This window comes from Parambassis ranga, chromosome 18, assembly GCF_900634625.1.
Source record: "Parambassis ranga chromosome 18, fParRan2.1, whole genome shotgun sequence".
In the NCBI taxonomy this organism is placed as follows: Eukaryota; Metazoa; Chordata; class Actinopteri; family Ambassidae; genus Parambassis; species Parambassis ranga.
The window spans coordinates 80,073-96,552 of NC_041038.1; the positions used below are offsets into that span (position 1 = coordinate 80,073).

Genomic DNA, 16,480 nt, shown 5'->3' on the forward strand with positions numbered 1-16,480 from the left:
AGGAGGTGTGGTAGATGGAGCCCTGAACCTCCCCTGATCCTGCTGGGGGCTGAAGTGGCTCGGAGTATCAGTGGCAGATCGCATAGGGCCACAGCGAGCAGACGGTCAACAATGGGCACCAGTGTGCATCCTCCATTAATCTAGCAGCATTTACAGTTACCCAGCAGTGCCAGGCCGACAACCAATGGCAGGTCAGACTGCCAGGCCAACGGCGCCACCCTGCTGCCCCTGGCACATTCATCTTCCCACCAGGGAGGTTCGGCCCGCCAGACAGACGCAGACAGAAGATACAGCGATGAAGACGGAATAAGAAAGGACAATGAGAAGGAAGGGAGAAGGGAGTTTTTAAAAAAATAGGAGGAAAGGGTTTTAGTGGTAAAGAGAAAAATTGGAGAGCAGGGGGAGGAAGGAGAAAAAAGACAAAGCAGCTCAGTCTTTTTATCACCCACTGCAGCTGATTAAAGAGGCCCCAGGATCTTGGCAGAGGTGCCGATCTAAGACTGGAGGAGGAGCAAAGGGAGGGGGCTCCGTTCAGGATCCAACAGGAGAACAGCACTCCATGTCTGCCTGAGGTTATCCAGCAAACTAGACTGACCTGTGCCACTGAAAAGTCCAACAGCCCTACTGCGCCTGGTAATTGTATCATTGTCCAGTTGTACTTGTGAGCATGAAATTTCAACAATAACAAATCAAAGTTGAAGCAGAATGTATTGCTGTGGTGGCTAATGGCTCCCTACCTGTGGGACTACCTGATTCCTTGTATTCTTTATTTACCTAATTTACCTTCTTTTAGTGAAATCACTGTATTCCTGGATATCACAAATGAACTTGGTAAGTATGAAATTATTGACATAAAAAGGTAAGATCACTACAGTCAAGTTGAAAAAAAGAGGAGCACATGCTACTGATATTAATATTACCAACAAAGATGCTTTTCACACATGTATTAATAGGCCCAGAGGGAAAGATATAAACAATGGTGTTAGAGAAGCAACTGTTGCTGCACATCAATCTGAAAGACTTATGAAACCATTTCTAAATATTTGGAGTTCAATGTTCTACAGTGCGAAAGATTAATCACAAGTGAAAACATTCAAGACAGCTGTCAATCTTCACAGGAGTGGATGTCCCTCAGTGTTAATGTGACAGCACATTCAGAAGAAGACTGAACAAGTAGAGTTTGTTTGAAGGGTTACCAGGAGAAAGACTCTTCTGTCTAAAAAGCACATGGAAGCAGGACTGGACATGGACCACCTTGATCACATTATTTTTATTCTGTTTAATGTTAAAAAAGAACCCTGTAACACAAGTAGTATTTTCAACACAGACACTCAGGTGACAAGTGAGATCTTTAACAAATATCTGGTTGTTCCTTCTGATGACTTGTCAAATGTCATAATAAAACAAGAGACTCCTGCTTCTACATGAGCTGAAAACTGCAATAGTGTGACTAAAGGTGATTCAACACAAAAACAGAGACACTACAAATGACACACTGACCTGATGGAATAAGGACAGGTGAAGTGTGGCTCTCCTTCTTTCTGGTCTGCCTGCATCTGTAGCAGCTGTCCAATGACTTTTATCAGACCCTGGACATTTCTGCAATTTTAAGACAAACACAGGGTCATCGACACATAAATGATTATGATAAATGGATGACCTTTCTGCAAAGAATATATGTATGTTGTTTACCTGGCAGAAGGCAGAAGGTTGAGGACACTGTTGAGGACATAGTGTAGGTCTGCATGGCCCTGTTCCACCAACAGCACAAATGCATCGCAGCAGACTGAACGCACCATCCCACAGTCACTGCAGCACTGCTGCCATAGAGTCTCCAGCGCTGTTCCCTGATAGGCACACCAAGCCAGAAAGAAACCTGTTACATCCCTGTAGCAACCATCCCAATACAGCAGGAAATGCTTCATATTAGTAAAAAAAACAATGAAGGAACTCACCTGGGTGGAGGACGCAGTGATTTGTCCATTTGACCCTTTTTCTGTTAGCACAGCAGCAACAAGATTTCTGACCGCCTGAAAAACAGAAAGGCATATATCAACATAAGAAAAATCACTCCTGAAGCATATTTTAGTGGTTCTCTATTTGGCTGACATATAAAATGCCTATGTTTGCTACTTTACTGGTGAGGCACTCAAGATAATACTTTTGTTTACACAAATATCTTCTCCTCCTCCTGTCCAAAGTAACCAGTGTTTTTATTTAATAATCCCATTGCAGGTTACAATCTAGCTCATAATGAATCCAAAGTAGAATTAAAGCCTGATGGAGTTCTAGAGTTCTCTTCACTTGCTCCCAGTGGGCTCAAGAATACACTTCAAGATTCTTCTCCTAACCTACAAGGCTCTACATGGACAAGCTCAATTATATCTGCAGGACCTAATAGTACCATATGTTCCTAATAGAACACTCAGATGTCAGAGTGCAGGTTTACTTGTAGTTCCTAGGATTCATAAAAGTAGAATGGGAGGACAAGCTTAAAACCTTTCTTTTTAGTAAAGCATATAGTTAGCCTTGAACATAGCATGTAGGGCAGATATAGATATGGCTTCGGGCACAGTTATAACAGGTATCATAGGACCGATATGAGTGGAGACAGAGAGGAGATGAGGAGGGCCCAGGCAGAGGTGAAGGAGAAGATCGGAAAGGGCAAGGAGAGCTACAGGAGGAAGCTGGAGAGCCAACTTGCCCGGAACAACTTGAGGGAGGTATGGAGTGGCATGCGAACCATCACCGGCCACAATAGGATCTCTGACCAGCTGATGGATGGAGATCTGCAGGAGGCCAACCAGCTGAACCTGTTTTTCAACAGGTTTGACAGGTTTGATAGTCCACTCCCACACCACCCTCCCCCTCACCCCTCCTGTGATGCACCATTAACACCTGTCTATAACAATGTACCTCCTCCTCCCCTTAACCACACTAACCAGTCTCACCCCCCCATAAATACCATCACCCTGCCCCCCTTACCCCACCTTCCACTAACAACCCCCGAGCCTCCCTGCCCCCCTCCCCCATCAGATCTCTCTCTCTGCTCTTCTGTGTCCACAGTTACCATCACCACAGAAGATGTGAGGAGGGAGTTCAGTCGCCTACGACCGGGAAAAGCTGCAGGACCGTATGGACTCAGCCCCAGAGTACTCAGGGACTGCGCCACACAGCTGTGTGGGGTCTTCCAGCACATCTTCTCCCTGAGTCTGAGCCTGATGACCATCCCTGCCCTGTGGAAGACAACATGCCTTGTTCCTGTGCCCAAGACCAAACATCCAAGCACACACAGCGACTACAGACCAGTTGCTCTGACTTCACATGTGATGAAGTCTCTGGAGAGGCTGGTCCTGAAACACCTGCGTGCTGTTGTTGAACCATCACTGGACCCCCTGCAGTTTGCTTACCAGCCCCCTTTGGAGTGGAGGACGCCATCATCTACCCACAGAGCACACACCTACTTGGAAGAGGCAGGCAACACTGTTAGAATCATGTTCTTTGATTTTTCCAGTACGTTTAACACTGTGCAGCCTGCCCTTTTGAAGAGGAAGCTCCTGGACATGCAGGTAGAGACCCCACTGGTCACCTGGATCACTAACTATCTCACAGGTCGACCACAATTTGTGAGGCTGAGGAACACCATCTCGGACACGATAGTGAGCAGCACGGGGGCACCCCAGGGCACAGTACTGTCTCCATTCCTGTTCACACTCTATACATCGGACTTCAGACACTGCTCACAGTCCTGCCACCTGCAGAAGTTCTCGGATGACTCTGCCATTGTGGGCTGTACCAGCAAAGGTCGGGAGGCGAAGTACATGAGTGTGGTGGACAGCTTCGTGGAGTGGTGCGGACAGAACCACCTGCAGCTGAATGTCACAAAGACAAAAGAGCTGGTGGTGGACTTCAGGAAGCACCAGACACTCCCAGACCCGGTCAGCATCAAAGGTATCAATGTGGACATTGTGGACAGCTACAAATACCTGGGTGTCCACATTGACCACAAACTGGACTGGTCCACGAACGCAGAGGCAATATACAAGAAGGGACAGAGTCGCCTGTATCTCCTAAGGAGACTCAGGTCCTTTAACATCTGCCAGACCATGCTGCAGATGTTTTACTCCACTCGGTGGTCTCCAGCGTCATCTTCTACGCTGTAGTAGGGGCAGCAGGATGAAGACGGCCGACACCAACAGACTCAACAAGCTCATTAGGAAGGCTGGCTCGGTACTGGGAGTGGAGCTGGAGTCTGTGGTGGAGGTGACGGAGAGGAGGATACTGAGGAAACTCCTCAGTATTCGTAACAACACGTCTCACCCCCTGCATGACACACTGCTGTCCTACAGGAGCACATTCAGCGGTAGACTGAGACTACAGAGGAGCAGCACAGAACGCCACAGGAGGTCCTTCCTGCCAGTGGCCATCAGACTGTATAACTCCTCCCCTTTCTGTAGGGAGAAGAGCTAGATAATCATGTCAGGCATCACTGTCATTCCCTCCACTGGTCTATATTTATGCTTACTTAGCACCTTATATCTCCATATTCGTATCCATGTATCATATATTGTGCTCATACTGCGTACTGTACTCTTATTTGGATTATAGTGACACTTATACTCTTATACTCTGTACGTAACTGCATTTAATGTAACTTGATACTTCTGGCACAAGAATTTCCTTCGGGATTAATAAAGTTTTATCTTATCTTATCTTAAAACTTAACTTTTAGCACAGCTATGCTGCTATAGGCCGATGCTGTCGGGGGACGCAAACATGATCCCTTTGAGCAGTTTCCCTCAAATCCCCCTCTCACCCTCTTACCTCTCCTCTCTCATTATTCTGGTTCATACTGATAATTCATGTCATAAACTGTGTTTTGCTGTCTTCCTCATAGTTTTGTGCCTCTCTCTCCTTCATCCTCTCTTTGCTGTCTACCTCTTCTTCTCCTCTACCCGGCTGACTGTCAGCAGGAAGGTCCTCTTTATAAGCCGGGTCCCATTCAAGGTTTCTTCCTATTTAAAGGACGTTTTTCTTGCCACATTTGCTCTTAAGGGGGTTTAAGTCTCTTTTCTGATTGTAAAATGTGCTACATAAAAATGTAGATGGGACATCAACAGTTGGGCAGTTTACCTGAGCTCGTATAACAGGGCTGGGGAAGTCAAACCGTGTCTTCAATTCCTCCGTCATGTCTACATGTCATACCTGCACAGGGAACATCCACGAAAACAACAATTCAACATTTGGTCAAAGAAATCCAAGAGAAAAGCTCGGTGATAGCACAACAATAGCACCTATCAGTGGGGGTGAAACAAAGGCTCAGTGATGCCGCCACCTGTTGCCTTATAGCACTAATGCAGCGCACTGAGGCAGCAGCACTGCTTATAGGCATTAGCCTTTTGAAAACTGATCTCCACCATGTGATATCAAATTATTGGCCTGCAGTGATGACAGAATTTTGTATTAATTATTCAAAAGTCATCAGTACACCAGCACACTTGCTTGCTGACAGGCTGCTAAGCAGATGAAAGAGCCGTCTCAGGTTGAGCCTACAGGGGCACAGCTGCTCGGCAGCTCCAACAAGTTATACTGCAGGAGTCAAGATTTGACTGTGATGAGTTGTCAAGTAGTCTCAGCACAGGTTTTTGTTTCTTTTGTTTTTTACATTTAAATAACTAATAAAATTAAGTCAAGTTTGAAAAGACAACTTATCCTCAAATGTATGGTTAAAAAAAAAAATAATTAATTATATAAATCAACCTAAATAAAAACCTTAACAGGGATGCTATGCTTCATTTTTATAATATCCTCTCCATTTGATCATTAGATGCTATATACAGAGGTGTGCACATGCAAGAAATTATCAGCAATCCTTGGAATATTTTAACATATTGCTACCTATGTACAAACCAAATGCATTTTTTAAAGTACTCCTGCCTCAGTCCACATAAGGACTTCTTATTAGTCAACAGTGGGACTGCTGCTTTGTTTTATTTAATTCTTTCAGGACCCAACGAGATCACTTCTTTAAAGTTTGTACTCTTTATTACTACAGTTTGGTAAAGACATTAGAAGTGCTTGGTTACGTTTAGACATTAAAACTACTTGGTTAAAACAACTTAAGCTCTTTCCACACGTAAACTCTTGTGCCCGATAAGCTGATGAGGAACAGCTAGGAGTAGGACATATGCTGCTGTCCTAAGGGAGAAGAGTCTGAAATTATTACATTATTCCCAACTTAAATAATTACGACTGCATCAGTATCAAAACTACATTAATTGAAACACATTTGCTGTGAAAGTGTTGGATTGTTACCTGCTATGTTCACACTTCGGTTGAATTGATATCCATTGTAGCGGAATTGGACACATGCAACTATGCTCAAAAAAAAAAAGGTAAAGTCTGGAGAATATCCAGGTGTCCATGAAAGTCAAAGTCAAAGGAGGTTAGGAAATGTAATTTAAAATGATTTTTTTGTAAATAAATCAACTAATTGGATTTCTAGAAAAAAACACACACATCCCTACCAAGCACAAATATTTTAGCCCATTTTTTACGCAATTTCCCCATTGTGGGACTAATAAAGGTATTCTTAATCTTAATCTTTTCCCACTGACAATTTACAGTTAACCAGCATCAGTAAACCGATATATTGGTTCAACAATACTAGAAACGCAGGGAATATGAGCTGCTGTGGCCTTACCCCTTGCTACCCCCTCCCCAAACATAGACACCCAACCCCCCTTTTGTTATCTAACTGATAAGCCAGGCTGCTCTGCTGTACACACTCTCCATCGGCTCCCACTTCCACTCAGTTCCACACACACAGGAACAGGTAAGTCAGCAGCACCTGCTAACATTCAGACAGACTACAAATTCTACCAAACGCTCATGTAACACTCTTTGTGGACACTCTACACACATGTATATACAGTATATTTATATCTAACGATTTTAAGTTTTAAAAAGAGTATTTGAGGAATACATTTTTAATTTCACACACTTGAACTTTATGTTTTAAGTGTTGTCGATCATTTAGATATAACTCACTTATATCTTATTTAACCATAGTCAGGAGTATTATAAACTTTTACAAACAGCTCCAGTGCTTTCTACAGCACATTTACCTTACAGCTAAACAATATAGGCTGGCCTGTACTGCTAGGTCTGCATTAGCAATACAAGTGAGGACAAAGCACGAGCAGTGTTGAGCCAACAGTGCTTTAGAAATGACAGTGCTGAGGCTTTACTGTGTGACTCTCACTCCCTGCTAAACTGAAAATGCCGCACAGGACCCAGGGATTTTTGATGGGCTTTCAGGTGGCACAGACACACAGAGACACACATAAATCTTTTCACAGGGCCTGAGAACACAGAGCAGCCAGATCCAGAATATTTAGATCTTATGTTCTATATTTTTCTGATTATATGAACATTCAATAGATTTTTCATTTTTGTACCTGTTAATTAAAGGTAGGGTAGGAGATTTCATTCTGATGCACTTTTTGTTAAATTAATGTAACCTCTCTTCAATCCGATAGCAACCAATTAGTTCCGCAGTTTCGCTTTAAAACGAAGAATATTAATCATCTGTGGAAGCTATAAAATGCTAAAAACATCAGCCAATCCTACGAGGCGCACCTGCGCGGAGTATTGGCTGGTTGTCACTCTCTTCCTGCTCTGCGCGCACCAGAGAGGTACGTGCATGATGGCCGAAGTCACAGACTGGTTGGGAGGCGTGGCTTCGGGGTAAGCTTGGAGAAAAAGGGGCGTGTGTTTACTTTCAAAATCTGGCTGACTCTCACTGAGTTTTTAAAATCTCCTACCCTACCTTTAAGCTGTTTAAAGAAATATACATTTATTTTTTGAATTGGTGTTGGATCAACAGACAATATGCTTAAGTGTCAGAATGAGAAATTGTATTTATTAATATTATTAATTTCATTTCATTTGAAACATATTTATAGTAAATACTGTGAACACACTGAACCAAGGGTACCTTGAAGGTTTTGACCACTAGGAGTGGTATAAGGATCCAATGTGTCCATTAAATAAGTGAAGAAGACATTATAAATATAAGTATCGAAAATTTAAAAATGTAAGGACTTATGTAAATATTGTATATACTATTATATATTCTATTTCTTATAATAAAAAGTCAGTAGATGAAAGCAATGTCCAATTTTAATTGTAATTGTGCAATTGTGTAATTTATACTATAATTTACCTTACTTTTTTTAACTAGCACATATTAAAGTGATTCATCCATCTATTTTTCAATAACATACAAGACTGCAAGGACACATTTGGGCACCCCACCGCACATAATCCTGTTGTTTTCACACTGGAAGTAAGAGAAGGACTGGCTTCATGTTCTTTAAAAGACAAACTTCACAATTTCAGGTAGTGAAGTTCACTGCACATGCGCAGTTGGTGCACTTGTAGCTTTAGACAAATCTACATAATAACCTATTATTAAACTAATTATTTAGTTGCATCAGGAATGTTCTACCCTTCCCGTTCTCCTGTATCTGTATTACAGCCACTCACTAGTCCCTCCTTGCACTGACAGAACTCAGCAGGTATTTTCACAGCAACATTTCCATTTATGTGTGCAACTGCGCTGTCTTATCAATAATTTTAACGCCGAATGAAAGAATAATGTCGATTTCATTTGCAGGCGTTTTCAATACTGTTTTGTGCGTTAAAGCGTTTTACTAACACATATATGAATTAAGTTTTCAATGGAATTTCAGGTGACACTTCCTCTCAAGCTAGTCGTGGTCCTGATGCTGGCTGGGTTTTGCACCTAACAAGAACCTTTGTTCAATATTGCGCTATGAAGAGTTATTTTGTAACCCTAATGAATAATTACAATTACTGAAATCAAGTTAGCAAGAGGCTAAATCGGCTAATAGTAGCTACGTATGACTTATCAACATAAGCTAATTCTAACGTAATTCCAATGGCCGTGGGTTTGCTATGATAAAGACACAGTCTAGACAGTGTAGCTCCTACACACAGTGAATGAATGATATACACAAATACCAATAAAAACAAAACACAAGTTAGACATGTTGCTACACAAGCTTCACCTACTTCACCCAGCGTCCTGCAAACCCGCATGTAACTACGGCATACATCGAGGTCCAAAACTGATAGGCACCAATAGGTCGCACACCATAATATTTCAAAGTCGCTGTATGGAGTTGGAGAACATTAAAAAGAAAATTGGACAGTGCTACAATATATTTATTTATTAATTGTAGCAGAAACGTCACTTTAAAACTATTAAAATACGACGTTAATTTATTACGTTATTTCATTTTAAATAGAGAAGTCCGTTTTTCAACCATTTTAGCATACAATATTCTGATTACATGGTTTCTGATTACATACGCTAATAACGTATTGTAACTGAATAATGTAACTAATTTAAACAAACGTATAGCCTGAGTAAAATTGTTAGTGCACAACATTATGAGTTATGCAGGTAGTGGACATTATTTTAAAGCATTACTTTCTTCAAACGACTTTGAACATCACATATAAACACATCAAACACACTTTATCACAGGTTTCCCCCTGGGACATGAAAGCAACATAATTACAGAAAGGTTGCTGCCACCTGATTGGAGTTCAGCATGTCTGCTGTTCTCTTACTGGTTCTTTGCATCTCGTGCTCTATCTGCGGCCCAAGTGGATACACCACGCTGCGCGTGCGCTTTGCCCCACGACGCCGTAAAGGTTGTCGAATTGAGCCGGAATAGTAACTGAAACAAGAGTATTTTGATTTCAAACTAAAAGAAGAGGAGGAGGAGGAGGAGGAGAAAATTAAAATTGCATTGTGTAAAACTAAGAAGTTTATAGTTACAGCATTGTTGTTTATATATTTTAGCTAATTAGAAGAAAACTATTCAGAAGGTTTTGTAGCTTTTGCCCTTTTGTATTTCTTTTACACTTCTAGATCCAAGATCTTGAAATAAAAGTTAAATGTCATTAAATGCTTTAACATCCACTGAATGTAAATGCACTGTTCAGCTGGGCTCGCTTAGGACATTTACAGTACCTATGGATATCTTAGTTCAACCATGGTAATTAAATAAAAAGTGCATAGACACATAACAGAACAAGATAATTACACATTAATGTGCAAGGTAATTGTAAAGTATGAACATTTTTGCAAATATTTGTCAGTTTTTGTGCTGATAGTAATTAATTAAATGAATCGTTTCGTTTGTGTAATCATAGGAAATACATTTCGTAGTTGATTAAGCTATGTATAGAAAAGTTGGTATTGAAATGTTAAAAAAAATTAACATTTCAGAACTACCCGTTGGGCTCTCTGGGTGGCACCCCTGGTACGTCTTTACTGCTTAGGATTTATTTTGAAAAGCCACAGCGGAAGTGCGCTATCTCATTGGATATAATTGACAGCCGGCGAGCCTTTGAAAGTCTTGAGTGTGACTTCAGTCCAGGAGAGACCATGTCCGCCGTCATAGGCAAACTGTATTTACCTCTAATCTCATTTAAAAGTAATTCTCCATGAAATAACAGTAATACGGGGCCTCAAGGATGGCCAACTCGGTGAGTAGCTAGTCGGGAGAGTTGCCTGTTTGGACTAACGGGGATACGTTTGGACATTTTGCTATTTTGTGACACCGGAGAAGTCGCTGGTTTTTACTCCGTAACGAGGATTTTCAAACCGCACGGCTAGCTAGACCTGATACGTGCCGCTGTCAGCTGAAAGAGGATATAATGCAAAATTCCTCTAAAAAATAACGATGTTTTACAGAATGCTTATAGTCCAGTCGCAAATTTAATATAAATATACACGTAATATGTAAAGTAACGTACCACGTAAACCAGGAATATCTCAACTTTCTTAAGATGTTGTTTTATCGTACAGCACCGTACACCGTTTACACCGTGGCAGAAAGTAAAACAAGCACGCCAGGAATTTCAATTTAAAGAAAAGTAACAGTGTACAGGTAGCTCCCAAATTTGCAGTGTTGCGTTAAATGTTCCAAATTTTTAATGGACTTCTCTACGAGCGTCTTCGCGTAAAAGCTCGTAAATATAATGAGCTCTTTATGAGTCAAAGTAGCGCACCAAAGGCAGAACAATCTATGATTTAGATTAAATCATCAGCCTTTAAAATTTTGTAATTTTATTTTTTTGGATCATATTTTGACCCAGCATCACTTTGTCCGACAGGGTGCTGTTCAGGTGAAACTAGAACTTGGTCATCGTGCCCAAGTTAGGAAGAAACCAACAGTGGAAGGCTTCACCCACGACTGGATGGTGTTTGTCCGTGGACCAGAGCACAGCAACATCCAGCACTTTGTGGAGAAAGTTGTTTTCCACCTGCACGAAAGCTTCCCCAAACCAAAAAGAGGTAAGGAGACCTGGTTTTTGCATAGCAGAGGGGTTGCTACCGTTGTGTGAAGCCTTAAGACAATTACTTAGGGTTTGAACGATCCATCATTGCTGCATGATGGCGTCTATTGAGAACGAAGTTATGCATTTGTTGCTTTAGGCACATGTGTAATTGCTGCTTGATTGCACCTCGTGGTCAACATTTAGTCTCATGGTGCGTTTAATATATCTTTGCTAAGGCTGCAAAACAAGTGAGTTCTTTGTAAATGGAATGGTTGGAAATTATGTAAAAGTGTTTATACGTGTATCTACATGTGCAGTGTGGGTGAGTGCACATTTAAGTGTAGAGGTACAGTAGTTGCTTTAAATTTGATTGGTGAAAATATCTGCTGGTGGGAGATTTGAACCACACTTCTGGATGTGGATTTTGAGTGTCATTGTAGAGGCTGCTACACAGTGTTTGTTGATTCCTTATATTGCAGGAACTGTCACCCTACTATCCAATCAGAGCTTCTTTCTTGTAGTGTGGGTTATGAATTGATTCTATATTGATTTACAGCAAATGATGAATAGTAAGTTTGCTTGCTGACTTTGCCCTCTTAGAAAATACAGTCTACAGTCCAGTCACTGTTTGGTAATTCTTGTTATCTCATCCTTGAGAGATTCTAGTAGTAAGAAACATGACCCTAATACCTCATTTTGATACATAGAAATGAGGTAAAGTATATTCTACAGGTGAGTGTAGGCTAAAAATATTGTTATCCTTCTGTTAAAGTTCTGACCAAAGTCTACTGTTTATTATCTCCTTTCACTTTCTGTCTTGTAAAGCTCACACACATAGTGATGTAGTAGCTGTAGTTGTGATACAAATACAGAAGTCCCTAACAGGTGGTTGAAGCAGCAGACAGTCTTCCAGGAGTCTGGGGTCTTTATTTTAGCTAAGCTAATTGCATTATGATAACTGTAAACGTCACTTGTGTTTTGTTTTCACTTGCTGTTTTGCTTCCTTTTCACTTGTAGTTGGGATTAGCATTAAAATCTACTGGTTAAGACTATGCATCAAAAACTTTGTTAGGTTTTTCATAAAGAGAGTGGTATGGGTTAAAAAAAACCCATACCATTTCACCATTTCACTAGTGGGTGAGCTCTGCCCCTAGATCACATTTGACATTTGGCTGGCAGATACTTACGCAGTGGTTGTTTCAAAGAAATGGAATATCAACCTCATATTGCATTTTCCTACTGATAATGGACTGGTTGTGCACCTTTTATTCCATTCAGAGTACTAGGATTACTAGTGATGAGAGGAGAAAAAACTGCTACAAGGGTTTTTTTTGCCTCAGCTGTTCGGTTTCCCTACTGGGTATAATTGGCAAATTATGTTAAATTATAAAATGTCTCCTCTGTGTGAATGGCACCATGGAGCTATATTACTTTGTATTATGTGTATCAACCCTATTTTTGTGTTGTTTTTGTGCTTGTTTGCTTAGCTCACAGTTTAACTAGATGACAGTCTGTCTACATTTTACCTGGTGCAGGCTGCCCTAAAACACCCCAATAGTTCCTGCAATGAACACCTATGGGACTGCACAAAATATGTAAACATTTTCATTTGAGTTGCTAAGGACAGTTGAATGGTCTGACATTGAAACAAGCGTGTACAATTCAAGGAGTTTTTGGCCTACGTTTTGGAAACCCTAGTACCATCTAATGTTTACACACTTAGCAGCAAACAGAAGTACCGCATCAACTAACCACATGTGCATGTAATGAGAGCTGTATAACTGTCATCCTACTGCCTCAGCCCATGAACTTATCAGTCACTCCTCGTATACTCTCTGTACATATCATGTTGATAAATCGCTAGCTTGGAAACTGATGGACTTAAAAGCTGTCAACAGTTCTGTTGGAAATCTTACCCAGTGTGCACTTACCTCAGTGCCTTTGAGCAGTCTATAAATCTTACTTCTCTCTGCTGATATGGAACCTTCAAAGCTTAAAGTTTATTCTGAAAGGCCTTTGATTACAAGGCTCCAAAATGAGTTCTGAATCTTCCTCCCTGCACCTTTATCTCCCAGCTTTGATAGATGGGATATGTGGCAGAAGCACTATGGCCTGAAGCCCAGCAGGAGAATACTTAACCTTCAATAAGTCTCACGTGATGACACATGCCGTGGGATCATTGTTGTGTGTCTTAGGGGCCTGCATATCTTTGCACAGTGACAAATTGTCAACCAAAGTGTTTCCTGGTCTCTACACCTACAAGTTCACTCTCTTACCATTTGGACAAATGCTTACACTCACTGAAAATCATCTTTATAATTTCTGAAAGACTGTGACTGTGCGTATTCTCTTCTAACATGCACATTTTGGACTTCAGTACACACAATTCTGTTTGTAGAAATGGATGGCGAAGATCAACAACTGCTTTTTTATAATCTCTAAGTGTCTAATTATTTTTTCTTCTGACAAAGACAAAAAATAAAGTTGATTAGTGATGATTTTAAACACTTTTTCTAGGGATGCACCAAAATGAAAATTCTTGGCCGAAACCAAAAACCGAAAATGAGGAATCCAAGGCTGAAAACCAAAACGCCAAAACAAAACGTATTATGCCAGTTATTAGTACCATTGCATTTATGGCTATAACTGTGTACTAATCTCACTAAAATCAAGGCATTGCAAATGCACAACTTAATATTAATGTTTAAAAGAATAAAGCAATTACAAAATTATGAACAGATTTATTTAGCACATTCAAAACAATGCACAATATAAAATAAAATAACTAAGCTTGACCCCACTCATATGTACATTATGTGTACATCTTATATAATTAGGGCCAGTGCATAATTAAACATTTTGTCAAATTTAAAAAAAAAAAAAAAAAAAGTCTAGCAGAAATATAAATCTGATTGTCACATATATAGTAATTCAGAACAGAATAGCCTGTCTATCTTTAAAACGCAGATCAATACCGTAGATCTAAGTGAAACGCGTGCTGACAGACTCCGAGTGTGCTTTTCAATGTTTTCACTCCGCGGTCTGTATCAACCTCTTTGCTTAGACGCTTTAGTGCTGCGTTTAAAAGAACATCTGCTGCAGATGCATCAGAGGAGCGGATCTCTTTAGTTAGCTGCTCAAATGGAGCAAGAAAAGACACCGCAGACATGCTAGAGCGTTCAGACAAACCCGTGCTGGTTGCGTCATCACAACATCCTGCAAAACCGAAAATGCACTTTATTTTCAGCTGAACATTTTCGGTGGCCAAAAATTCGGTGCATACCTAATATTTTTCCCTCACGTGCCTGCATAACCCATGACGCATTCAAGGACTCATTGGTGCATCCCAGAGGGATATTCAGCAGATCAATTCATATTAGCAGTTACAGTACAAGTTTGAGTATGAACAATTTTTCAAAACAGTCCAAATCAGAACTAGGTTCTGGTGTCTTGTTAACTCAGCAAATATTTTATGTGTGATATTTAGCGTTATGGATATTTTAAGTTAAAATATTTTGGCTATTTTAATAAAAAATAATCCCAGAAATTAGAGTTGAAAACTATACATTTTCATTTCTTTTACTATGTCATAGAATTACTGATGTTGCATGTTAAGTGTAGAAGCAATTTACAGGGAGATGGAATTGTGATACTTTGTTTCTGAAAAAAAAAAGTTTTCATCTATCTATCTATTCATCTAGAGGAGAGAAGGACAGACTTTCCTTTACGATGGATGCCTGCTCCATTTCTATCTTTTGGTTGTCAGTGTTAAATTTAGTCCATTAAACAGCTGCTAAAATTACAGTAGCTTTTCACCCACGTGCACATCACACATGGTTGAAATAAAACTGGAGGCATTTACACACATCATAAGAACAAAGTAAAGCTGTCAGAAGATATTTAATGCTGCATTTTGCTTTAAGACCTGCTCTGATTTTATAGTGCATATTTGTGGGGCGTTAAGAAAGTAGCTATGGTGTAGTCTATGAAACTGGATGAGGAGTGGGATGGTGCTTGGAGGGAATAAATGGAGTGGAACATCATTTTCATTTTACCATGTTTCACCTGGCAGGGCTTTTTTGGTGTGCTGAGATATCTCCACCTTCTTTCTACATAACTGCTAGCAGTGTTTGATAAATAGAGGTTAGGTGTGTGAACCTTGCATCATGATTCTGCAACCAGTAGGGCAGCAGGAAAGCATTTGTTATGTGGACCAGGGATCCCCAATGGCTTGTCAGGATTTCAAAGAACAGGGGCAAGTGAAAGCAGAAAGCTATAATCATATTTCAAACTCTCTACTACAGATTTCAGAGTGCTGTAAAGTCTGTCATTGCCTCTTGGCTCACTTGGAGGTTTGATTTAGGAGGTGTCTCCTGTTTACATTTTTGTGAAGACGCTGTGGACAGGTAGGCCCAGCTGATAAGAATTCAAGCTCTATAGATTTTCCTTTCTAATCAACACATCATCACTTCTTTAGCACACACAGACACACAGTAGTAGCAGTCAAAACATAGAAAGCTTTCAGAAGGTGATAAAACACAGCAAACATAACTTCCTCCCACGCTCTAAGTGATTTGTTGTGCAGCATACGAGAAGCTGCCAGACACACATTAAGATTAATGACGAATCAGTCAGTAAAGCTGTCACCCTGCTTCATTATTGCCATGCGGTTAACGGGCCAGCGTTAAGGCGTCGCCATGGAGACAGCCAAATGGCAAAGCCGTTTGTACAAATGGAGGTAAAGAAGCTCTTTGGAACCAGTGAAGGGGGTGCTATTTTGGCAATAGGCAGCAGCGGCTCATGCTGCTTAAGCACCTCATTTGGAGCCTGGGCTGCCATTTAATCTACACTGGAGATGGGATCTCTTCAAAGGTGTTTGTGATATTTCAGAAGATTTTTTTTTTTTTTATGGAAAGATGTAAGACAGTGTAATGGGAAAGAAATGGGCTGGCTTGGTGAAAGAGTTGGGAGGTTTGTGCAGTGCAGGAAGGATACAGAGGAGCTGAGGTGATGTTTGTCACAGGGAAAAATGCTTAAAAAACAGGGTGTGGTGTTTTCTTCATATGTTTGGCCAGACTCTGTTATCTGTCACTATTTT

At 40.6% G+C, this 16,480-nt stretch overlaps 2 protein-coding genes across 5 annotated transcripts in view; one reads left to right on the plus strand and one right to left on the minus strand.

The window, feature by feature from the left end:
* The window catches only part of focad (focadhesin), a 29,839-nt gene extending 20,691 nt beyond the window's left edge, over positions 1-9,148 (minus strand). The window contains exons 1-5 of one of the 3 annotated variants that reach the window (XM_028428771.1): positions 9,100-9,148; positions 5,134-5,205; positions 1,956-2,030; positions 1,693-1,847; positions 1,501-1,599 (exon numbers count right to left, since the gene is read on the minus strand). In XM_028428771.1, coding sequence (XP_028284572.1) covers positions 1,501-1,599; positions 1,693-1,847; positions 1,956-2,030; positions 5,134-5,190 — 386 coding nt within the window. In that variant the 5' untranslated portion in view covers positions 5,191-5,205; positions 9,100-9,148. Of the gene's footprint in view, positions 1-1,500; positions 1,600-1,692; positions 1,848-1,955; positions 2,031-5,133; positions 5,206-6,315; positions 6,389-9,095 lie in introns of those variants that run through there. The other 2 variants (XM_028428773.1, XM_028428772.1) reach the window with 2 other exon arrangements.
* A 1,314-nt stretch (positions 9,149-10,462) lies between these two features.
* The window catches only part of mllt3 (MLLT3 super elongation complex subunit), a 75,334-nt gene continuing 69,316 nt past the window's right edge, over positions 10,463-16,480 (plus strand). For both annotated transcript variants that reach the window (XM_028429659.1, XM_028429660.1), the window contains exons 1-2: positions 10,463-10,587; positions 11,218-11,398. In XM_028429659.1, the coding sequence (XP_028285460.1) occupies positions 10,576-10,587; positions 11,218-11,398 (193 nt within the window). In that variant the 5' untranslated portion in view covers positions 10,463-10,575. The remainder of the gene's footprint in view (positions 10,588-11,217; positions 11,399-16,480) is intronic.